This window comes from Vidua chalybeata, chromosome 8 (assembly GCF_026979565.1).
Source record: "Vidua chalybeata isolate OUT-0048 chromosome 8, bVidCha1 merged haplotype, whole genome shotgun sequence".
NCBI classification, from domain to species: Eukaryota; Metazoa; Chordata; class Aves; order Passeriformes; family Viduidae; genus Vidua; species Vidua chalybeata.
Window position 1 is genome coordinate 4,762,226 of NC_071537.1, and position 25,263 is coordinate 4,787,488.

General features: G+C 37.8%; 1 protein-coding gene across 5 annotated transcripts in view; it reads left to right on the plus strand.

Annotated features, from left to right (window-relative positions):
• Window positions 1-25,263, plus strand: part of ATE1 (arginyltransferase 1) — a 70,472-nt gene that overhangs the window by 16,078 nt on the left and 29,131 nt on the right. For all 5 annotated transcript variants that reach the window (XM_053948828.1, XM_053948831.1, XM_053948826.1 and 2 more), the window contains exons 8-10: window positions 2,660-2,692; window positions 7,977-8,158; window positions 11,009-11,108. In XM_053948828.1, coding sequence (XP_053804803.1) covers window positions 2,660-2,692; window positions 7,977-8,158; window positions 11,009-11,108 — 315 coding nt within the window. The remainder of the gene's footprint in view (window positions 1-2,659; window positions 2,693-7,976; window positions 8,159-11,008; window positions 11,109-25,263) is intronic.

Here is a 25,263-nt window from a genome sequence, read left to right on the forward strand (position 1 = left end):
GGGCAAGTACTCAGCTTTCCTTGGCAGTGAATTGCAAATACGAGCAAACTCTTAATACTGTCAAAGGGGAAATGACAAATGAATGTTTTTTGTGCTGCCTTTTTGTGGAATAGCTCAGATAATTGTGCAGCTCCTGCTGCTGACACCTGGAAGGTTTCCTGAGAAGGACCTGGTGTCCTCCTGTGGCATCAGGAACCTTCCCCTGCAGAAATCCCCGAGCTGCCAGGTGAAACCCATTCCAGTTTAGCACCTGAATCTCTTCCCCTGTGTAAAAGGGAGCAGGTGTTAACACTCTGCTTTATTACCTCATTTTAAAGCTGTGCACGTGCTCTTACTCCAGCAAGAAGCTTTGGGTTGAACCCAACCTGCTTTTTATTCTTCTGCCTTTTTTTCCTCCCTTTGATTTCATTCTCAGTGATGTGTTTCTTCTTAGTTTTATTAATTATGTTTAAACTTACTCCCTGTTGTTGAGTTGATTCTTTCTGGCAGCTGTAATTAGCTTGCACCAAAGTAAAAATGTTGTGGATTTCTTATATATATTATAAATTAGCTTTTAAAAGTTTATGTAAATCAGTTGGCAATTAAAATTAGAAAAGCATGGCTTTGTGAAAGGAATTTGAATTGTGTTTGTGTGACATATTGAGTTATTTTATATACAACATCAGTTTTTGGCTGTATTTCTTTCATGGTTTATTGAGTAATTTTTAATTGTGTTCATAATAATCTTGCAGTGTTAGATGAATTTGTTAATTTAGAAGCTGAATCTAACATTTTCTTTTTTTTGTACATAAATGTATAGACTAGTTGAAGAAAATTATCTAACCTCTGAACTTCACCAGGTATCATCAGGTGAAATAATTTATAACAAGACTTGCAGTGCTTTTTTTCCCTTAAGATTGTGATACAAATTCAGGTACAGTTAAGAATTTTTTTTCTAGCAGCTGTAACAGCAGAAACTGTTAAACTTCAAAAGTTCCCCTTCACCCTCAGAGCTAAGGGTTTGGGCAGCAGGGCCTGGAGAATTGATAAAACTATTTGGAAAGTGTCGTGGGCTCAGATTTCTCACCATAGGGTTTAGTTTGCACTATACAGCTAAAGTTACAGATTAAGAACTATTGGGGGTCTTCTGACATGAAAATTAATTACACATGGTTTATTTTTTCTGAAACCTGCACTTTCTAAAAGCACTGGCTGTAGGGACGGTTGCACTCATAGTGTAGGAATTTGTAACTCTATTTTTACTTCAGGAAAACAACCCAATAATTCAAAATTTTAATTATCTCTTTTTTCTTTAAATATTACTGGTATTTTTTTTCCCTGACCCACCAAACCAAAATAATTCTATAATTAAATTAAGATACCACAGTCATTTGTTCTTCCAAACTCTGAGTAATTTAGAGTGATAGTGACTAGATCTGAAATGGTAAATTATAGGAAATGTACAATCTCCTGCCTTCACCATCACAATATAGAAATTCAGTGTCCTTCCATAATTTCTGTGTCCAACGGTTTCTTATCAATCCACAGATCAGCAGGACAAGATAAGTAAGATGAGGCAGGAACTGATACTGTTGGCACTTTGTATTGTTGCCTGCCTTCCTCTCCTCCCCTTCCCTGGGAAAAGTGGGATGGCTGACAAGCAATCACCCCATTTTTTTGTATTCCCCTCTAATTAATCTTAGAACTTAATGGAATTCTTGACAACAAAATCTTGACAACAGTCAGGTTTTTGTAGGTGTCCATCTGTATTCTTTTTATGTAACTCTTAATTTAAAAATTCCTATTTACTATTACTTTGCAGTGTGGGAACTGCTGACTTATTAAATCACCCAGCCATTACAAGAGGGGGAATTAAACTGTGTATTAAAGTAGTTATTTAACAAGGGAATGTTTGGGCTTAAATACATACCTGAACTCTGCAATGTGTTCAACGTGGACTCCACCAACAAGGAAGTATTTGTATCAAATTAGTAAATTATAGTGAGTAAATAAGTATTGTATTTTATTACTCTAAGAATCTTGGACAAGCTCCAGATCATTAAAACATTGCCTTTTTGAGTAATTATCAGCAGCACATCATTTTGTGTTTAGTCAAAAATCCAGATTTGAAATGCTTGCACTTTCAGGAGGTTGAGTTTCTTTCTTTTCTTTGCCCTTCCTCTTCTTTAAAATTAAAATGATCATGCTTTTAATTTTGAATGTAAATTAATTAATTTCTGTTAAGAGGTATGAGGGCCCCAGCCCCCTTGCTTTGGTGATAGGGGAGGTATCAATGGGAAAATACTCTCTGTTGCAAGGAGTCAGAGGAGGATAATGTGTAATTTAAAATAAAGGACACAGAAACAGACCTGTATTACATGGTGATAATTCTCTAACATCACCTTTTAAAAAAACACCTGTTTCATAGAAAATAAAGTACTTTGCATAGTTAATTATTATATTTATTTGTACTTCTAAACAGAATGTGAGAATTTAAGGGTTTAAATGAAATTTCCATAAGCAAAGTCTGATGATGCTTTTCACAGATACGGATTTGAAAGAGTGTATTTGACTATTAAAATATCCTAATGCATTGCTGATGGTTTTCTTTCTTGTTCTGCTTTGCATATTGGGGCTGTTTTCTTGGGCACGTGTTATTGCTGAACCCACCTCGGTGCAGTTCACACGATTCCTCTGTGATTCCCCTCTGGAGGTATGTATTCATTCGGGATGGGAGTTTTGAAATGAATGTATTTCATTTCTTTTGCTTAATGAATACATGAGTGTCCTCTGCAGACAGCCAGCCATTGTTAGAGGTGGTGGAGGTGGCTGTGCACAGAATTCCTGTCTCCACCACCTGGTAAGGAAGGTTCTGCTGTGTTTCCACAGGAGCCTGAGGACTCCTTTGCTGGGTAACAAGCTCCCACTGAATTTCATAGCACTGCATTTAAAAATAGAAGCACAAAAGTCTGTGTCTTTTCATGGTTTTCTATTTATTTCTATGAAAAGAAAAGAATGAATTACTAAATAACTTGCTAAACTTGTATTTGACTACAATCTGAGGTAAAAGTTGAGGAGAGATGCTGTTCCTTCGTTTCAAGTGAGCAAGCTGCCATGGATCCCTCGCAGTGTCTTTCTTGTTAGTCTCAAAGAGCTGAGGACGGCGTGACTGTAATGAAATTGTCAGGTTATAGTAATTACACTGGTAATTTGATCTGTCGCGCTTTGAGTGAATCCATGTGTGGAGAGTTTGTTGCTTTTCTCTGCTGAGTCCACTGGCCTTTGCATTCCTGAAAGCTGAAGAGTAATAGAGCTCATTAGACTTTATAGGAAAAGGGCTTTTATCACCTCGTCAACTCGTGCAGCAGACTGCCATTATATTCTTAATTTTGTATGGCTACGTAGATGTTGATGCACACTGCCCTGCCAGGTTTATACCCATATTGTTTCTTACAGACACTTTTTATTGACATTTCGAAGCTTGAATTAAATTTTGTGTGGCACCACTACAGATGTCTTCAATTAGATGAAGTTAAATAAAAGGGGTTATATATCAGAGGCCAAGGGATTCTTGAAATTCTTTATCCTGAAACAGTTGCCACAAGCAAATCTAGCAGTGTGTAGTCTGTTTACTCTTTCGAACAAAAATAATTTAAAATAGAATTTAAATCTTACATGTTTTCAATTTGTAATTTTTGGAGTTTTTAATGTTATCATTAGCTGCAAATAGTATGAACACCCAAACTCTTCCTGTCTTTTTTATTTTCTCATTTTATTTTTCAGTTTAGTTTCTGTTTTGGCTATGGGCTCTGGCAGAAAAAATGAATGCTTTAAAGAAAAGATACAGCACGAAGTAGCAGAAAACGAGGCAGTTTTCTAGCAGTAAACAGCATAATGTAAAGTGAATAGTTTGAGGTGGTTTTTTAATTCATCCTTTCATTTTCAGGGCTGCATTTACCCATTTGCCATTTTACCAATTCCCACAGGCAGATGTGGGATGGTGGTAATGGTTCAGCACAGTGGGAAGATTCCTGGGAGAAAGTTCCAAGGGAAATCCAGACTGTTCAGGGTGATTCACCTTATTTTTGGTGCTCAGTGAGTGAGGGAGATGTCAGGGGCCAGTTGTGTGAGATCACTGATGGTCATCTCAGTGTTTGTCCTCCCAAGTTGCTCCATCTTGTCCTGAAATAGCAGCTGGAAGGAGCCTCAGCCTTTGGATGGACCATAGTGTTAGGCAGTTGAGGGATAATTTTGTTTTATTCTCAAAATATTCTCTAATTGCTGCTTGGATTTCTTTTTTTTTTTTCATCTTGACTGATGTTAAGCATTAAACTGACAATTTTATACAACTGTTGTCAAAATCATCTTTTTGAAAGAGCTGGTGATTTATGCCCATTGTTTTGGGTGTGCCTATAGCAATATGTTTTCCAGCATGCATTTATGCTCTGTGGGTTTATGAACATTTGGTATCTCCTCTGCCCTTTTGATCACTCAGTATTGCAGGATCTGTCTGGAGCTATTTACATTCAGTTCTTTTTTAACCATCCTAAATACTTCAAAATCATCATCTTGGTTTGCTGCAGCATCATTCACTGATTCACTACTAGCCTGGAGAATGTAATCCAGCAGGATGGAAAGTGAATAGATCTAGCAGGATGGAAAGTGATCTGTTTTCTGTTGTGCAAATGATCATTTGTTCTCCTGTTAACCATGCTGACATGCTTTGGGATTCTGAAGATCTGAAAGATGTTTGTGAATCTCTATCTTTGCTCTTCAGAAAGCACATCAGCCTCTGCATTGCATTGTTTTGTTTATTGATGGGTTTTAATTTTTAGGAGATCTAATAAGGGAGACCATTACAAGCCTGTAATTCCCAAGATCACCTTCTTAGAAGGTGATATTTGATTCACATTTGGTGTAGTTTAGCTCAAATTCTAGACTTTTCCAGTCAGGCACAGAATGTGGCTCTGTGCAGAGTGTCCTACTAATCCCAAGTGAAAGTAGGCCAAAGCTCTGGAAAGGAAATGTGTTGCTAACCAAGCCATAGAAATCTACCATATGGCAGGTTTGTGTGTGTGCCATTGGGAAAGGAACTGCTGGAATTAATCACTTTGCTTATTTGGCAAATAATTTCCACTAGAGCAGAGAAGTCAAGGGTTTCCTGGCTTTTTTTTTTTTTTTTTTGATAGCATAAATTTAATATCTTCCTCTTCCCTCCATGCACAGCGGACGGTAAAATGGAAAGGTAGAAAATAAGAAATTTCATTAAACCTCCCAGAGAAAAATAATCATGCATTGTACAGGCAGGACCCATTTTTGGTAATTATAATACAGAAACTTTTATAAATATTATAATAATAGCAAAATTCCTGTTAATATTAAAGACTGACCAATGTGCTTTGAAGAAATTCTAGTGCTCTCACCATCATTGAAGTTCAATTATAAGCAGTTAGTACACTGAGGTACTAATTGGGCAATATATAATGCCAGTTCTATTAAATATTTAAATTTTAATAATGGATTATAAAATGTGAGCAATCAAGCATGTTCATTAGCTAGCAGGATATGAAGACAGGTAGAATTAACATAGAATATGTTGTATTTTTCTCTGCATGACAGTGTAAACATTGGAGAGAAAATTGTGGTTTCCATTTTGTCCTGGACTTTTTCAGTATCATGAGATTCTAATAATCCATTGTATTGAAATAGGACTATAAACTGTTAATTTTAAATACTTTGGTCCTTCTGGATTGATTCCAGGGTTAGTGTATAATTTTAGGTAGATAAGATAAGCCCTTTCTGGTGGGCTTGCTCCCCTGATGTCACCGGTGTATTTCCCATCCCCCTTGACAAACACGGTCCCAGTGGAGATGTCAGTGGTGTGAAATGGTGGAGCCTGCCTCAGGAAAATGTTTCATACTCTAGACCTGTTTCAGGTCAAATTGCCTGGATAGTGCACAGGAAATCGAGTTAAAGGAGCCAAGTATTCATTGAGAAATGGGAGAAAATGTAATACTGACAAGCATTACAAAGGATTACATTGTATGAGAATTTCTGAAGGTGGAGGGAAACCTTACTCTTTCTAAAATGTTATTTGCTTAATGTAACAGAGATCCCTGTCTGTTTTGCCTGAAATCAGTGCTGTGCTCATTATGTTTGTTCCAGAACATAGACTCTCTTATGTTCATGACATTTCACTGTAATTGCATTAGTGGAATAACTGCAGATTGGGCTTTACCCAGAGTTTTAACTGATGTTAATGCTCAGTTTGCAGAGGTCCAGTGACCAAATCCATGTGCTGCTCTTTGGAGGTTTGGGGTGATACACAGACACAGCTTTTGTTTAACTTCAGAAGACTTTGCTTTAAGTGGAAATCTTTTCCATGGTGGCTTAGACTATCTTCTCTAACATTCATTAAATCCTATATGATGAATTTTTGACAAAGACAGAAAATCTGTTTTAACTGAAACTTACTTAAGCAAGTCTGTGTTCTATTACCAACTATGTTCCCCATGGCTTTGAGATGTTTCATTTTTTTGTCATGGACTGCACTCTGAGAAGGGAACTTAACCTGAGCTGAGAAATCCTTAGAGAACATCTTTTACTTGACTGTGTCCCTGCTTAAAAATGTTACCAGTGACCATGTGATTTCATTTGGCTCTGTTGAAAAGTTGATGATACTGAACGAAACCATAACTGTTGGATAAGTGGGCTTTACCTGAACAAGAAAATCTGAGTTTAATATGCTATATCTGGGTTTAATGTTCTCACATACTGTGGATGGAGCTCTCAAATGTTTCGTCATGTCACTTTTAGAGCATTTGTAGCTCCACATTTAGTTTCATGGTATATAGCTATATAAAAATTCAAACATATTGTTATGTGGCCTTTATTTTGGGACTTGCTGGTTGGGTAAGCCAGTTGAAATAATTTTTGTTCACGTGATTGATTTCTTTTGACACATGTGGTACCAATTAGAGTAACTTCTCCTGCCTATCATCTCTTCAGTCAGGGCTACTGTATCACAATACTTGATTAAACCCACCTTCTACTGATGTAATGCAAAACAGTTGGTAATAGCAGGCAATATTGTCAGATTTATTGAGTGAGAAGCAGCTTTCTGAAGACCTGGCAATGCAGTGAAAAACATGACTAGATGGATAATTAAGTTGAGCACAGTGGAATTCAGGATTAAAGTAAACTTGACGTGGGAGAAAATGGCATGCCAGAGTTGGTTGTGTAATACAGTTTAAATTAGGGAGATCATTTTCTTCTTAACTTCAAGCATCAGTTTCTGGCTCGAGGTGCTTTACCCCATCCAGAGTCAAACTTGAGTGCACATCCAAAACCACAGCACACAACAATAGAGCACCAGTCCCTTGGTGTTCTTGCAGGATTTGCTCTGATGTGGGCTTACAAAGAAGAGGTTCCACAGATTTTGTTGCCATACAGTTTCAGGTTCTTGGATAAAAGGTGTTTTGTTAGTTATAGAAAGTAAACATCACATAAAGAATGAACTGCTCAGGTTTTTTATAAAATAGTAATCTGAAATAAATTTAATGGTCACTTTGAGGAGCTCAGTTGCTGTGGCTGAGGTTCTTCCAGTGCTTGGGGACATGGAGGAGAGAACCTGGAAGGCCTTGCAGTGACAGGGAGTGTTGGAAGCACCAGGTTGGCATGTAATAATTCATTAATAACTTGAAGAGTCATGTTGGTTTGTCCTGTCAGTGCCATAAGTGCTGGATGGCAGAGGCTATTTCAGATCCATGTTTGGGATGTGTGATATGTGGGTTATACCCATCCTGAGAACAGCAAAGGGCACAAAGATCCAGTAACTAACATTATTTTCCCTGCCTTTCAAATGCCTTTTCCCATTTTTTCTAAATACAGGTGGGCAGCAAAAATTTTTACAGTATTTACTTGTGTGTTGATATTCTCTTTAAAATTATTTTCATACTGAAAATCTGTCAGGGAGTTAATCCCTCTCTTGTTCTTAGGCAGAGCATACCCCAGATGGACCAGAATGTGGCTATGGCTCCTTCCACCAGCAGTACTGGCTGGATGGGAAGATAATTGCTGTTGGTGTCATTGATATCCTGCCCTACTGTGTGTCCTCAGTCTATCTCTACTACGACCCAGACTTTTCTTTCTTATCTTTGGGAGTCTACTCTGCATTACGGTAAGAGAACGTTTTCCTTATCTGGTTGGATGGAATCGTAGGAATTAATACTTGTTTCTAAACTTGGAGTTTTATTTTTAGTCTAAATATATACTGGTAACACTGCCTTTAGCAAAGTAGTTATGGGGTTGGTTGCCTTCCAAGTAAATTTTAAATTGTCATCCTTGACTAGGGATGTAACTTTCTAGTTAGCTAAATACTTTTACAGGTTAAGAAAACACACAGAAACAAAATGCCTTGTTTTTATTGCCCCTGAAAATAATTTAATATTGCTTGGTTTCAGCAGGAAAAGCTCCTTTTTTTTTTTTTTTTTGTCTGAATAGAAATAATTTTTCCTTTGGCCTTTTTCTAAGCCGAGTCACCAAATGAAATTAATCACTTTTATAGTTTTATGCACATTGAGGTCATAAATAACAGAGTACCTAAAAAGTGGTGTCTTCTGAATTAGTGCTCTCCTGCTGTACTAGCACTATATATATTTTTCAGGTATGTTAATCTCATTATCTTTCTCTTCAGAAAACCTGATGGAGAGAGTAATCCCATGAATTTTAAAGCCTTAAATTAACTATCCAACATGGCCTTGCAAAACAGTAGGAATTGTGGATATTGCTTTTCACTATGAACAAAACCTGTATGTAAAATTGCAAGTTACTGCTTTTCTTCCATAGGCAATTTTATGATTCCATTGTTACTATAAATGAAAAAAAAACCCTAAATGAGTGGAAATACTTGTGTAACTGTATTTTTTCCTTACCTTTTTTGCTTGTCTGTTTATATGAAATAAGTTGGCCACAGACAAATGTGGTGTTCTCATGAAGCAGCTGGGTTTGAGCCTCGTGCCAGACGTGTCTGAGTGTGAGAAGCTTCGGCATGAATCTTCTCACCTGTGGAGATTTGCACTGCACTCTGTCAGGTGCAAAAGGAGCCCTGGAATTGTGAGATCCAGCTCTCCCCTCTCTCCAAGGGCTCCTGCTGAGAGGCACCTTCTCTGCAGGGGCAGCTTCTCACCTCTTGTTCAGTGTCACCCTCCAGGGTGGGTGAACGGCACCACTTGAGCTATGTGGAGCACAAACACCACTTCAAGGAAACTTCTTACCACAATTAGTTCATAAACCTTTTCTGTAATTAATAAACCACGTACAGTTTAATATCTCAGAGGTCTAATCTGAATTTGATTGCATTTTGATTAGGATCTGATAATTTTTAGAATTAATCAGAATTAACAATTCTGGAAAAACATTGGAACTCCTATGACTTAGAAATGATCTTTTTTTCTCTTAATGGTCTAGATTTTTAGAATTATTCCATTACAAATGTTAGATGGTTGAAATCAGACTAATTTTTCCTTGCAAGATGAACATATAAAATACTAAGTCCTCCTAAGAATTATTTTTTAGTATTTGTACATATCACATTCCTTTATGTAATAATAAACTGACATAATCCATGCTTCGGAATTCTTTAAATGATTTTAAGTTTTCTACATCATAAATTTAAAGCTCTGTAGCTGCACCATGCATGCATGGCTCAACTTGTGAAAAAGCAGCTTGTAAATTCTGCAGCATTCAAGACAATAAAAATGAGTTCCCAACAGTCCTGGAGTGAGCCAACCTCGTTCTTCTTTCAAAAAGGGGAAGAAAAAAGTTGAGTTAGGGAGGACTTAGGAAGTTGCAAAGGCATCTGATACCTTCAAAGCTGTTGCCAATTTTACTCCAAGGAGGTTGGACTGCATTGCTGTCACTTCCACTTCATGCCACTCTGAGAATTGCTGCTGCTGAGTTGTAGAAAGGATGGGATTTGAGCATCATTTGAAATATGTTGTAGGCATGTAAGTAGAGAGCAAGGGGAGGAGAAACTGCTTGGAAGTGCCAGTCTTGCCACAGGGAAAAAAAAATGAAGAAATAATGAGTAATAGTAATTTAATTTTAAGGGATAAATTGCCTCCAGTGTTTGTAGATGCTTCCTATGTGAATGTACTCATATTTTGGATCAGAGAATAGTTTGTGTTGGAAGAAACCTTTTAAAAATCATCTATTCCAGCTCCCCTGCAGTGAGCAGGGACATCTTCTTATCCCTTCGACACAGAAAGTAAAAGCAGCATGCATTTTTTATCCCATTTGTTACAGAAGTGATCTGCACAGATAGAAATGCTGCAAAAATGATCATTTGTAGAGGAAGCACTGGCTGAGTCTTTGTAGTAACAGTGCTTTCCTTGTGCCAGTAAAATATAAAGCAAACTTTTTTTGGAATACATTGACATTTTTCTTTCAGAATAAATGAGAAAATCATACTAACAAGCATGAGATGGGTAAAAATACCTTTTGTTGCATAAAGGTGGCTGTTTTTACATGCAAATTGCTGGAGCATAAATGATAGAACAAACAAGAGGCTTATCCTTGAAGCTTATTTTTCAAAAACATGTTTTCCTGAGCCATGTTAACCAGTAGAATTCCAGAATACCAGTAGGTTTCTGTAGAATTCCAATGTACACAAATATTGACAATAAACATATTAAACAGAGGGTCTTAATCATTTTTATTTAGATATCAAATCAGGCAGTTGGCAGACCAAAACTCAAAAATGAAAGTATTTTTAAGCATGACATGGTATTGTGATTTTTGATGATTTGTTTGTTACGTTTCCAAGTAATAATTTTCAATTTATTATGTTTGGGTTTTTTAAAAAGATTGATTTGGAGTTTATGATCCTAATTTTTATTTTATAGAAGTCTATTCCTTTATTAAGTCCTAGATTAAGAGCCAGATAGCCGTAAAATATTTCAATATGAAGAGGTAAAATAGCTTTAAGAATTGTATTCAAATGTAATTAGTCTTTTCTTTCCTCTCACAGGGAAATTGCTTTTACCAGACAGCTTTGTGTAAAAGCTCCTGATCTCTGTTTTTATTATATGGGTTTCTACATCCATTCATGCCCCAAAATGAGATACAAGGTAAAGTGTGTTTTCACTTATTTCCTTAGTGTGCTGTTATTCAAAGCTTTTGATAGTGTTCATAGTAATATAATATTTTGTAATTGTCATTTTGGATTTTAATGTAGACTTTATATGGTTAAATTTGAATGCTGGTTACTATTTAACTTGGCTTAGGGAATTTTTTTTTTCCAATTTAGTTGCATGTGCTATTTATTACATCTTGGCTTAAGAGAGGTTTTCAAGGCTGTCAGATAATGTTTGTCATTTGGTTACCTGGCTATCTCATGTTTACACTGTCTCTTTCAATCCACTAAAATTCTCCCTTTTTGAGGCTGGCGTATTTGTAACTGTTGCTTAGTGACTCCAGGCAGTGATAAGATGTCTTCTTGGGCTTGGCTGGGTTTTACTCTTTATTTTTTGTTAGAGGTTCTGTGATAAGTTTGGTGAGGCAGAGCAGATTTTGAGGAGAGGATCAGGAGAATCCACAGGTCATTTACAGAAACCTCTCTGGCTGCCTCCTAACCCCTGTTGGTTTCACCTTTGTTCAGACCTCGGTGCCTAAGGGTGTCTCTCTTGTGGTTTTAGATCTTGTGACTGTGGTACCTTTTCTCTTTAAATGTATCATTGCTTTTGGATATTAATATGATAGTAATTTGCTGAACACTTCCACATAATCATTTTTATCTGTTAATAATGTGGAAAGATAAAAAGTTCACAAAATCTAGGGAAAGAGGAGAAGTGTTTTTATTTCCTTTTTTCCCTCTCTCAAAATGTGCTAAAAATCTGCAGTTTTTTTGAATGGCCAGAAATTGTGAGGTTCATTAAAGTGATGGTTGTGAAGGAATTTAATCTTCATTATGGCCTGCACTACAGGTGACCATGATGATTGTCTTCTGAAAATAACAAATCCCTCTTGTTTTGTTAGATGATGCATGTGTGTGTGTGTCCCCTTTGCCAACTTGAATTTTCATGTCCGTTTTCTGGTCAAACAAAGAGAATATTAAGTTTGATGGAAGAAGATGGGTGAGTTGGAAAAATCTGCCCTCTCTCAGCTGAATCATCTTAAGGGCTGTCACATCAGCAGCTTGAACCAAAGGTTTTGATTACTTCCTCTACTCTTGGAAATATTTAGAAGTTTGGGGTGATTTGTTTATGTTCAGACACTTCAATTTAACATCCCCTCTCTTCTACAACCTGCATGGTACAAGATTTGTAAAATGAATGGATGTAGTTTACCAGGGCACTTAAGGAACAAATCTGGCAATAATGACAAAAAAATAAAATCCCGTTTCTGAAAGATATCATGGCTAAGAAACTCTGGGTTCAGCTGCTTGTAGTGCTCCACTTAAAAAATGAACTTTGTGTACATGGATTAAATGAAGCTCATACATGAGGCACTGCATCAAAGGAGCCACTCTACATTTGTATTATGTAGTACAGTGTTTTGTCAAGCCTGTGCTACAATTTGAAAATGATTGCATCAAGAATACAACGCTCCCACAGTGCTTCTAGGTTTCATTCTTAAATAATGGAAATTGATTAAATTGTAGTGGGAGTATTTTACTTCTTGTTTCCTTCACAAAAGCTCTTTTTCTTGCCTTGCTTAGAATTAATGACTATTTGATATGACTGTGATTTGGTAGAATATACACTTTAGTCTTCCAGAAACCGACTCAAGTCAATGTGTTAGGTAATTAAAACTGGAGCAGGGACTGGGGAGGATAAGAAGAAAAGCCTGAACCTGTGTGATTAGAACACACATAATGCTCTCTGCTGGGACAGCAGTAATCCAATAAATTAATTGCAAGGGCCTTTGTTCTATTTTATATTTATTTTTCTGGATGCATTTGTTTGAGAAGTAGACAAAAGTAATGAAATTGAAAATCAGGTTGAAAATTAATTCTGTAGTTCCAGTTTTTCCCTCACTGAAACACAACACCAGAACCAAATTACCAAGCTAAGCTCTGAAATGCATCTGGATAATGCTGCTGCTCCTGTAAGTGATTGGGAGTGGTGAAGTAGGGTGGGGAAGAACTGACTTTGCAGATTAAGTAATTTCAGTAATGCTTGGTGGATTTAGAGGCATTTCATGTTAAAGACTTTGCTTTATTGCAGTTTAATAGAGATGTTAGAGGCTCCCTTCCCTTAATGATTCTGCTGTGGAAGAGTGACAGGCTGTGGGTGACTGATGTTAAACTGGTGTCAGGTAAAGAAGGAGAAGGAGCTGGAAAGCTATCCACTGGGTTTTCAGCCTTTTTCTTGTAATTTTATTTGCAAATTTTTTGTTTTGGGACCTTCAGAAATGGAGGCTGAACACAGGAGCAAGTCTCTGTATGAGAAGTGTCTTATGAGAACACAGCATTTATTTACAGTGAACACAAAGGGTTTGGGGGATAAGTTATTGGTGGTCTGTGTGTCACCATTTCATCTGCAGGGTTCTCTTTCCACAACTGGTACAAGTTGGTTTATGAATGGGGTGTAATCCACTGGAAGACTGGAGGCCTGAAAGTCCTGGAAGCAGATACCAGAGCTGGGATTCCTCTGGCACAGTAACAGAGCTGGAGAATTCTGGATTCTCAGGCAGGAAGATGAATGGTTAGAGTATCAACTAACCCATGGATCAGACATAATTACAGAGGTTTTTAAAATAAAGCTCCCTTTTGACTCACTGTTCCCATACCTTTTGTTCCCCAGCAGCCAACATTGATTGCTGTGATAAAATGTGATTTTAGAACAGTGAAGTCCCAGTGAAATTTCTTTTAAGAGGGGGGGAAGGGACTCCATTGCAAAATTAGGATATCTTTTAGTTCTCAGCCTCTGTCAGATTTGTTCCCATGTATGGGTTAATATTTACAAACTGGTAAAATAAAATCTACATTAAATTGAGACAAAAGGATTCCTGTAGTGCTATTATGTAAATATGGAAAAATCCAGTGAAAAACCTTAAGCAATGGCTTTGTTCCATTCTTTTTCTGGGTAGGTTAGGGTAATACAAGATTTAAATGGTTCTCTGAAGAAATTCACGACCTTGTGGGAAACCTTCTCAGGCTCTGTTAGATGTGTTCTCACATAGGAAAATAGTCTCCTGGAAAATTTTCCAAGAGTCACAGGATGGCAAGTCTTTTTCCTAATGCATTTTGGAATGTGTGATAAAGTTTTAGGCATAAAGAAAGTATTTTACTTGAAAATGAGGTTGGTCTCAGGGTTGCTTCTCATGTGTTTAAGTCCTGTCTGTGTACTTGTTAATGTTTTCAGTTAAATGCAGTAATTTACAAGCATATTTATGGAATTACAGAATTAAAAGAAGCACCTTTAGCAAACAGCCATATCGGAGAAATGCTTGAGAGGACCTTGGATTTTCTTCCTGGATTGATATTCTGTCTGTTTTATCCTGCATCCTTCAAGTAAAAAAAATCACTCTGTGGCTCTATGTTACAGAATTCACATTTTCCAATCACTTAAGGTCCTCTCTGTCCTTTCCATTGCAGTCCTTTGATGCTGATTTGGAGTCTCAGGGTGGGTGATGTTAAATGGATTTTGAGGTTGTGTTTCTGGTATAAATAGTAAGTCTATTTGCTGCCTTGCATTAGCCATTTGGCCTCTGTTGACCTTAAATCTCTTTCTCCTCTAAGTTCTTGTGCTGGGAAGGATTTGTTGGTGACATTTTCTATGTGAGTTTCCTTAGTTCTGGGTTTTGTGAGGCTTTTTCAGTGTGGGTATTTGCATAGATCTGTGAATGTAGTACCTTTTCTCTTTCAGTCATTGCTTTTGGATTATGCAATTTCAGAGCACTGAACATTGATACCAATTTGCTCAACACTTACACATGGCCATTTTTATCTGCTGATAATGTGGAAAGATAGAAAGCTGGAGCAGGGATCATTCCTTGTTTGGGTCAAGGATGTGCCTCCCCTGGGGGCCACCCCACCGGTGCTGGTCAATAACTCTCAGAGCCCTTGGAAGTGCACAGCTGATTTAATGTCTTTGTGCTTTGTTATCTCTGTGTGCCATTTTAAGGCCATTCTATGATGTGAAGAGGTGTTTTGACTGAAACCTTTATCCAGACTTGTATGCAGGCCAAAGTAAATGGAATTATTTCAAACAGTCTCCTTTGGTATCAAGTCATGGCCAGACTTCAGATAGATGGAATACTAGAAAGGGCTCTGAAATGTCAGAAAAGAAACAAAAGGCTGATTCAACTGTGATTAATCATTCTTAAACTAAATACCTCGGACTGACTGTGGTTGTGAGTGGTGCCCCTGGAATTTTATGGCACTTGAGAGCCAATTTCTTTGGCTGCTTTCAGGAATTTCAGCATCACTCCTCGTGCAGCAGTGAAGAGCATCCAGTGGTAGCCTGCATGTCCACGTCCACGAGATCCACAGGAGTCTGGCTCATCTTCCCCTGTCCAGACCCTGTCACCATGTCTCACTGTGGAATTTAGTTAATGTTTTCAGTAAGCTTGGATTTGCTGTGCAAAGTGAAATTTGTGAGGGAAGGAGATTTAATGTGACATGTCTTAATATGATCTGTTGGGATTTTGGGGGTGTAAGCACATGCTTGTTATGGTTCTGCCACTGACCAGCAAAAAGCTTTGCTAAATGTGTCATCACCAGTTCCACACAAAAAGTGCTTTTATACCTTTGTGTGTCATCTTTTTATTCTTTATTATTCTTATTATCATTTTTATTGTTCTTTTTTTATTCTTTATTATTTTATTCTTTTTAGTCTCCTTTTCTCTTTGGTGTTACTATTTACCTTAAAATGGGAAAAATATAATTAGCTGGGAGTAGTTTGGAGGACTGGAGTTGCCCTGAAACTAGTGGCTTTTCCAGGATTAATTTTGTAAGTTTATAGGAATAAATCTGCATTGCAATAAGTAAAAAACAACTTTTTATGTAAACAGGTCATAAAGATTCAACTAAATATCCTGAAAGGTCAGTGCTTGTTATAGAGTGCCGAGTTGTTGCTTGCAGCACCATTTGATAATAAAGAAGTGAAGTATACCTGCATTGTAAAACCCATTTTTTAAGAAAGCAATACATGTTTTGGCAACACAGTGGTTTTGCTTTTTTTTTTTGGCAGGACCATTAAAAACAAACAGCAAATAATAAAGACAAAAACATACAGTAGTAAAGTCCTGAGAATGATAAGCTGCACAAGTGAGGAGGTAATCCCTGCTTTGTGTGTGTCCTATTAACATCATTTTTATCCTCCTTCTCTTTCCTCCCTGGACTTCCCTGGGATCCTCCTCCACATTGAGCATCAGCAGCTCAAATTGAACATTGATTTCTTCAGAGCTCTGGTCTTACCCAGCTGCTCCTTCTGATGGATTGGGTTAGTGAGAGAGAGAGATTCCTCTGAATTCCTTTGGAGCTTGGGCCTTAAAACCCAAAGGGATTTTGAGAAGTCTTTTAGAGTGACCAAGACTTCCAGAAGGATTTTGCATTTTTGACTTGATGTACGTGTGTTAAATGTGAAAATTAAGCTGCTTTAATGTTCCTTCAAGGTGTGTGTGGTGTAAAAAGTCCTTATCTCTCTACATGTACTTTATCAAATGTGTTTGACTAGGAGGGATGTCTGGTTTTTGGATGTGAGAAGGCAAGTGCTCTGTTCAGGATTGCAGAGTCCCTTACAACTTTTTTAAAAATCTTTTTTCCTTTTGTTTCTTCCTTCCATAAAAGCTTTTTCCTTTCACCTTGCCTTATCTGAAAACCTCTGCCAAATAAATGGAACATGTTGGAATAAACAACTGTGAGAATGTGGGACAGAATAAAAACACCATGGGTGAAAAATTACTGGTTCTTTGGTTCTTGATGACATGCTAGTGATGAATATTTAAAAGCTTTTCTCCTTTACTTTTAACAGCTTCTTACAAAGTGTTTGAGGTTTGTTTTTTTCTTCAAGACACTTGTAGAGGGTTTGTGAAAACCACATTATTATCAGCATCAGCAAGCAGGAATAAAGAGATGCTCCATTCTGGATAGCAATAGCCATAAGTGAATGAAATCAGGGGATTTCTTCTGAAAATGTATTTATGTAAAGCAGAATATCAGTTTCCGTGTATATTTCCATGTTTTCATAGCAGGTAAAGATAATGAATGCAATTATTCAATTGCTTCTTTATTTTTTTTCCTAAGCTGTTATTTTCTACTGTGTATAATTGGTAAATTATTACAGTTTTTCCTCAGTACAGGCGTTGAAGCTATGCTGAATTTTACACAGCATTTTTCTGCAATCCCATTTTTCTTATAGAAACAGACACACGCCCCAGCTGCGTCTTTTTGCTGAACTTTATTTCTGCTGGTAAAATATTTTCAATGGAGACTTACTTTTTTTGTTTTGTTAGAACTCCCTTGGGAGAGAAGTGACCATGTCCCTGGGGATTTATTTTTCTAATGTTAGAAGTGTTTATGTTCCTAATGTTAGAAATCCATGTTTCTTTTTATTTGTTTCTGGAGTTGAAGATGACTGAAGTTTGTAGCAGAAATGAAGTGAAAGTAACGTGGATATTTATGTTTGACTATTATTTCTAGGCTTTTATCAGGGCAGATGATATTTGTTCTGTAGGTCTCAGCTGACCTCTGACATCAACAAGTCTCTTTCTCATTACTGCACCTTGAGAAAATAAACTTGGTTTGGGTCAAGTTATTTTCATGTGGTCCATAAAAAACCCAACCAGGTTCAGGATTCCCAGTTCAAATATTGTGAAGAATAAACATAGAAATGTGATTCATGTGGCATTAACTTCCTACATTTGCACATCAGCAGGGGTGTGTTCTGCACCTTTTACTTGTTCCAGGAATCTTGTTCATTTGGGACAGCTTTGCTATAATTTTTTCTTAATAAATGTTATTTTGCTAATTTGTGTAAGATTTAAGTGAGCTAACATCCTACCTTAAAAGCCCAAGAGTAAGAGGCACAGTTTGTTAAATGGTTGGTCAGTTCTGTGCTGGTGGATGTTTTCAGAATTACTAGAGGTAACTTGCCTGTCTCTGTCAAAGGGAGCTGCTAAAAAGATTTATTCAGGATCATGTTAATAAACCTGAGACAAACCATCCTCTGAATGATGGTAGCTGGTGGAAATTTATCATGTCAAATTCATGACTCAGCATAGTCATAAATTCCCTGCTTATTTCTGACTTCCACTAAATCTTAGTTGAAGGCTCATTTGGGGACTCCATAGCAACCACTGGCAGTTAAAGTGAGAACTGTAAATTGTGAAATGGAGAGACAAAAGAACTGGGGGTTTTGTTTGGGTGGCTTTCTTGTGTTTTTGTTGGTGTTTTTTTGTGTTTTTTTTTAAGGGAGAATAATATATTTCACAATTCATATGTCTTCAATTTTTTCCTTCATGTGAGAAATGAGGTCAAAATTCCCATTTCACAATTTGCCAATTATAATTCTACAAACCCATTATTCCTTGCTAGTAAGTGTAAGAATGCATGGAATTAAGAGTATTTTTAAGGTTTCTATCAAGCAAATGAACTGATGTAGTGCTGCTTCATCAGCTTCAGTTTTGTTGATTTAATCATTTTGGATGGTCCTCAAACACTGCTTAACACCCTGTAGTTCTGAATTTTGTCTTTGTAACTGTTTCTTTGTGAGAATTCCCAAAAAGTTAATTTGAATATTCAGTGATGGATACTGTGCATGTTGTGATGGAAAAGGTAAAAACATATTTATGGAGATAATGCTCTTCACTTTTCCTGACACAGTCCCTGTGTAAAGCTGTTCACAGCCAGGCCAGTTCAGATGTTGGACAAAATATTAAAAGTTCTTGTGCCCTACAGAAAAGTCAAATCTGTCACCAAAGTGTGAGTCCTTGAAACTGGTTAATTTTATCTGTGCACCACATTTATTGAAGATGGCAACACTTGGAGTATTGGATCTCTCATTTAACTCCAAATCCAGTTGCTCTTATTTTTGCTGTTTTGCTCATTATATTAGCTCTAATTAGGCAATATTGTCAAGTGGAATTTATTTGGTCTGAAAGCCTGGAGCTCCTGCTTTTCCTGGCTCTGCCATATTTCACTTGTGGCCTTTACAGTAGGAGCTGGCTGACAAGCCAGTAAATCTACACAAGAGATGTTTTCTCTCCAATTTTCCAGGAAAGGTTTAATGGGGTATCCTTTAATGAGGCCTGGTTTAACTAAGACTTTATTAATTTTGCAGAGCTATCACAGTACACTCCTCTGAAGTATTCCATGTAATCTAGATGACAATTCATTATTATAAATGATTATTTTCTTTGTCTGAGTTTATTTAGCTGCTGACTGTACAGAGTCTCCAAATATAATTAATGAACAGAATATATTAATGAGGTTCCATTATTTATCCTCAACCCTGATGTTAAACACAGTCTAGTTTGCAAAAAGTACAACTTGGATGGGAATTTAAGTCCCAGAATCCTATAGAGGTGAGTGATTTGGAGTCAGGAGGGAAAAATGGAACCATGGATTGTGTAGTTCATCCCTTTACTGCAACACAGGCTCAGTTATATTTGTGTCAACTTTTAAAACCTGTAGGACATGAGCCAAGGGCTTCCCTTGATACACTCCTGTACATCTCTGCCTTGATGTATGTAACAATATATAACATATATAATATATATAACAATATAACATGTTCTTATCTTATTCTTTAGTGGGCATCCCACTGAAATTCTTTTTCTTAATGTCTCACTTAAGCTTTTCTTCCTAAAGAGTAAGATTATTATTTCTTTGTTATTTTTGTGTTTAATTTTATAGGTTTTTTTTGCAGCACTCTTCCTTTTAAACCTGATGTCTACCAACATGTCTCTTCATGTGCTTCTCTAAAAACCTCAATCAACCATCCACCAAAAATACCCCTCAATTCCTTCTCCAGCTCTCATTTTTTAAGCTTTTTGTGATTTTTTTTATGCAGCTGAGAAGATTTGCATCAACCAATGTATTTTGTCCTAGAGAATGGTGGCTAAACTTAGGCCCTCAGCTGCTGAGGTCAGCTCGTAGCATTTGTTTTTATACCATCAATTTCTGCCTTCATTGTGCTGAAGAAGATAGCAACCTCTGGAGGCAAGGAGAAAGGGTGGAAAGGAGGAGAAGAAAAGGGAATTGTGCAACTACAAAAGTTTTCAGAATGGGCTAAATTGGGATGTGGGCTGAGTTATTTTTAGTGCCAAGGTTCGTGACTATGTGACTGTGAAAGAAAATGTGTTTATGCTGTTGAATTTCTCTGCTGTCCATTCTGCTTTAGCTAAGTCTGTGTTAAAACTTGCATTTTTCTTTCTTTCAGGAGAGAAGATTGCATTAAATAAGTTGACAGGGCATAAAGGGGTTTATGGTTTTTCCTTCCAGTGCTTATGGAGATCTGCTGGATGAATTTTATCTTCCTTATAGTAGTAAATTGTTATTTATAGTATTACAGTAAATACCTGAAGTGACAGCTCAAAGTAAAAAATGAAGAATTAAAACCTAGAGCAAGGGTATGATAGTACTGGGCTGCAGATGATGGTTATTAATTGTGTTTTCACACCACCAGCATGTCCCTGATAGGGGAACAGATTATTCCATGTTATCCTGTGGTATCCACCACTGTTACTTAGAGGCAAGTAATTTAAAAACAAGAAGAAGACAAGTTTTTCTATTCTCTTTAATTGGTATAGAGCCAGTAGTTGAAGTTTGTGGAGCTTAGCAGGCTCTTGGGTGGTGCTGAGTTTTCCCAAAGATCCTTGAGGGCTCTGAGAGGCTGCACAGAGCAGGGCCCCAAGCAGGAGGGTCAGTGGAGAAGTGAAACATTTTTGTTACAGCGTCTTTAAAGTTTTCTTCAAATCCAATAAAATCAGTTCCCAAAGGCTTTAAAATGTTGCCGTATTGTGGAGAGCTGGGGGCTTGAGGAGTTGTTGCCTTTTTGAGTGCAAATTAGAAAAAAAAGAAAAACCAAATAAAAATCAACAACCCCAAAGCCCCCCTTGGTGTTTTCAGACACTGCCCCAAGGTTTCTGCTTGTCCTGAGAGAATTAATCACTGCCAAAAAACTTAGTTTTGTTTAGTTGTTCTCAGCTGAAGAATGGAACTGTTCTGAAAGGAGTGACTGAAACTGTTCAGAGTCGTTTGCTGTGTTAGGTGTGTTGCATAATTTGGGGATTCTGACTAGAAAGGTTTTAGGGGAGTAGATCATCCTTTTTAACAGCATAGGATACTGATTGCTTCCTCCCCTTCTCTTGTTCGGCATGAAAACGTTTTCACAAATAACACTGAGATGGGATGACAAAAAAGGGTGTGAAAAAGACTCCATTGTTAATTAATTGAAGAAGAATGGGTCTGTGGAGCAAAAGTACATAGCACCCAAAATCTATCTTTGTCCCAACACAATGCACTGTTGTTCTATGAATGGACAGAAGACAAGATGAGCTTTTTGTTCCATTGATCATTGATTTTATTTATTTATTTAAGTTATTAGGGCTAGTGTTCTCAAGGGGTGCTTAGTGATAGTATGAGCAGCGTATCCATGATTTATTTAATGATTTTTTTCTTATGTTCTTTCCATTTGGGTCTTACCAGTTGGCATTGTGTGCTTTTAACTATCTTCCATTCAGGGAAAAGGGAGGAAGGTGGAGAGATGTTACAGTATATTTTGAGGCAGAAATATTTAGGAACGTTTTTCGCTGCTGTCCTTTCGATGCGCAGATCTCCATTCAGCTTACTTGAGTCAAACTGATTAAAGTTTTAGTCATTTAAACTTCTATTTTGCCAATAAATATTGGCATAATGTATGCTAAGCATGCAAGTGTTTACAGCACTTTGGTGTCTATTTTAGAAGTGTGTTAAAAGTGCAGGTAAGTGCATGAAGCTGGTTTCTTGTTTCAAGATATGCATGCACATGAGTACAGGGTGCAGCTTTATTGATTTTAAAATAAAGCAGGATGATTGCCTGGGCAATTTTGAGTTATTTTGAACTCTAAAAAGCGGGGATTTTAAACTTAGAATGGCAACAAAGTGCTTGACCTCTGTAAGTGCAGTTCTAATTTAATACTCCCCTAATCCTATATTTGGGTGCATGTTTAATATACGCTTGAATTACCAGGTTTTGGAATGATCAAGACTTATACAGCCTATAATATAGTTATTAATTCCAGCCCATTTGCCTCCAAACTTGTTTTTTAACATGAAGGTGTTTATAAAGCCAAGTTTTCAAACATCTGGCATTAAGAGAAAACTGAAGTGTTGATGTTTCAGCTCAAAGACTTTGGGGATACATAATGTTAAACAGTCTGTTTTCCTAAACATGCAAATAGACATTTGTGTACCTTAAATGGCAGCAGTTCAGATGGAGGCATAATGGGGAACGTGTTCTGCCCAGCTGAGAGAAGTGTTGGGCAGTTTTACAGGGCCACGAGCTTAATGGATGCAAAGCTGCACAAGGAATGACTGCTGCAAAACCTCCCATATAATTTCATTTTGTTCAGCTTTGTGTGATAAAAATGAACTTACTTGATAAGAATTTTAGGATTACAAGTTGAATATTTTGTTTATAATTATGGAGACAGAGTTTAATAACATAAGGAGTAGTTTGAAAACAAGTCAATGTCAGAAAGAACATCTTGAAAGGATACAATTATTTTTACTGCATTGTGTCCTCAGGCAGTTATTTCCTGTAAAACAGCTTAACAAAAATTCAGTACATCTCTGTCTAGCCATGCTTTCAGTGTCTTATTCCTCCATTTGTTTAGTGTCCCTATTCTGGGATTCTTTCATCAATTTCTTATATCTAGCATGGTCTCAGAGGGAATGCATTGACGCTCTGGAGCTCTCTCAGTTCAGTATTTTTTCTGACAACTAATGTAGCTACAGCCTGGCTTTTGGTTTGGAGTGTGAAGAGAAGAGCTGAGCCAAATATGTCCTGGGCTCTGAGGACACCTCAGAGCCTCTTCCAGTGCCTGAAGGGGCTCCAGGAGAGCTGGACAGGGACTTGGGACAAGGGATGGAGTGACAGGATAAGGGGCAGTGGTTTCCCACTGCCAGAGGGCAGGGTTGGATGGGATATTGGGAAGGAATTCTTTACTGTGAGAGTACTGTGAGATTGCTCAGAGAAGCTGTGGCTGCCCCATCCCTGCGAGTTCCAGGCCAGGTTGGACAAGGTTTTGGGATAGTGGAAGGTGCCCTTGCCCGTGGCAGGGAGTGGAATGAGCTGAGCTTTGAGGTTCCTTCCAGCCCAACCCATTGCATGGCTCTGTGATTCCAGGATGATGGGAGCTGTGGTGGCAGTTTGGATTCTGGGGCTCTTGCCTCTCACAGCTCTTTGGGCTGGAGGTGGATGTGGCCCCAGTTCACTCCCCACTTTTCCAGTCTGGGACACCACAAACCATCTCTTCTGGGGGGGGCAAAACTGTCAGGGTGTTGCACTCCAGGCTTTTGTCTGTTCTGAGCCTGGTGCAGGGATGGCTTCAGCTCAGCCCTGGGGCTCGAGCTCCAGGTGCCAGGATGGTCCCAAGGTGCTCGGATGCTCTCCTGCTGAGAAGGGACTCCTGGGAGAGCACAGAGCCTTTGTTTACAAATTCCCCTCTCCCAGCAAACAAAGCAGGCTTGTTTAACAAACCCTCGACAAACAAAACAGACCTAAAATTAGAATGCTTGTTTCATGAATGAAAACTTACTATGAAAATAAACATTTTTAGGGACAATAGAAAAAACTTCTTTTAAAGCACACGTGTTTTGATGGTCCAGAATTTTTGTACAGATACTCACTGATCCTTTGTGCAGATAGCTGTTCTGTTAAGGTTTAAGTTCTAACACATGCTTGGAACACTGGTAAAGTGAGCCTTTGTATTTATTTATTCAGTTTTTAATCTGCAGATGTAAGGGAGACAAGTGGGTTTAGATTTTTTGGCAGAGATGCATTACTCTATCCTTGTAATACAAATTGTAGACACTGGAAGACTGAGATTTAAGACTGACTTTTTTCCTCCTGCAGCTTTTTAGTCTGAATAACATGTTTGTGTGTGCACTGGGGATACATTACCATGAATTTCACCATATTATTTAGTCAGCATCCTGCAAAAATGTAGGTTTCACTAATGAACTTTCCTGTGCTGTTGTCTCCCTTTGTCTTACAAGTTTACTCTTTTTCTCCTATCCTAAAATTACTGTTAATATCTATTTGCCTGTATATGCCACTGTTTTTGAGGTTGTTTCTTCAGTGCCGGGCTATATGTATTTCAGTGTTGAATGACTAAAGATAAATTACTTGGCTTTTACTCAATTATTCATTGCTGGCCTTAAAAAAACTTGTCTAGTGCACCATGTATTGGTAGAAAGCCTTGAAGTTAAAAATCTTGTACTGTTCTGAATTACTGGCTTCAGAATATTATTTCTTGTTCTTAAATGTATGAAAGCAGCTAGAAATGAAAAAAGCTGGACTGACAAATTTTAAAGTGACCTTGTTTTTCAACATGATCTAATTGTAAAGTTTGAAAACCCCACATAGCATATCTTAATCTAAAGCCAACATCATGCATCTGAATTCTTAATTAGGAGTATATTTCAACTTGTGAATATCAGTGTTTCACAATTTGCAAAGCTGTCAATTAGTCTGTTATTTATTATGTCTTGAAATATTCCACAGACTGAGTCGGTAGCTGGGCATGAGAAGCATGAAATTATTTATTCAGTATAAGGCTACCCTCACCCAGACTTCCTTGGGAAGGTCTTATTTTCTTGCCCTCGGAGTCTGGATGGATTTTTGGCAGGTTCTCTTTTGGCTGGTTCTTTTAAAACCCTGTTGGAGGCTGAAGCAGGACTTTGGGGAAGTCCAGGACAGGAGTGCTGCTCCCAGTGGTGTGGATGGTCTGGGCAGTCACACAGGGAGAGCTGATCCCCAGAGCTGAGCTGGAAAGGGGGCTCTGAGTGGGATGAAGGGTTGAGTTTTGGAAGGTTTGGGGCTCCAGGCAAAAATCCCTGCAGAGTCTTTGGAGAGATGCTGGGAAAGAAGGGGAGAGCTTGATGGACACTGGGGAAAAAGAGCTTGAAAGTAAGCACAGAACACAACATCTCTGGAGGCAGACATGCAGGCAGAGAAGAGTCAAAAAGGCCAAAAATCCAGAGAAGCTGGGCAGGAAGAAAAGCAGGTTTCCATGTGCCCTGTTGGTGCACAGTCCTGGACACTTTTATCCAGGAGCTGGGAATGTGCACTT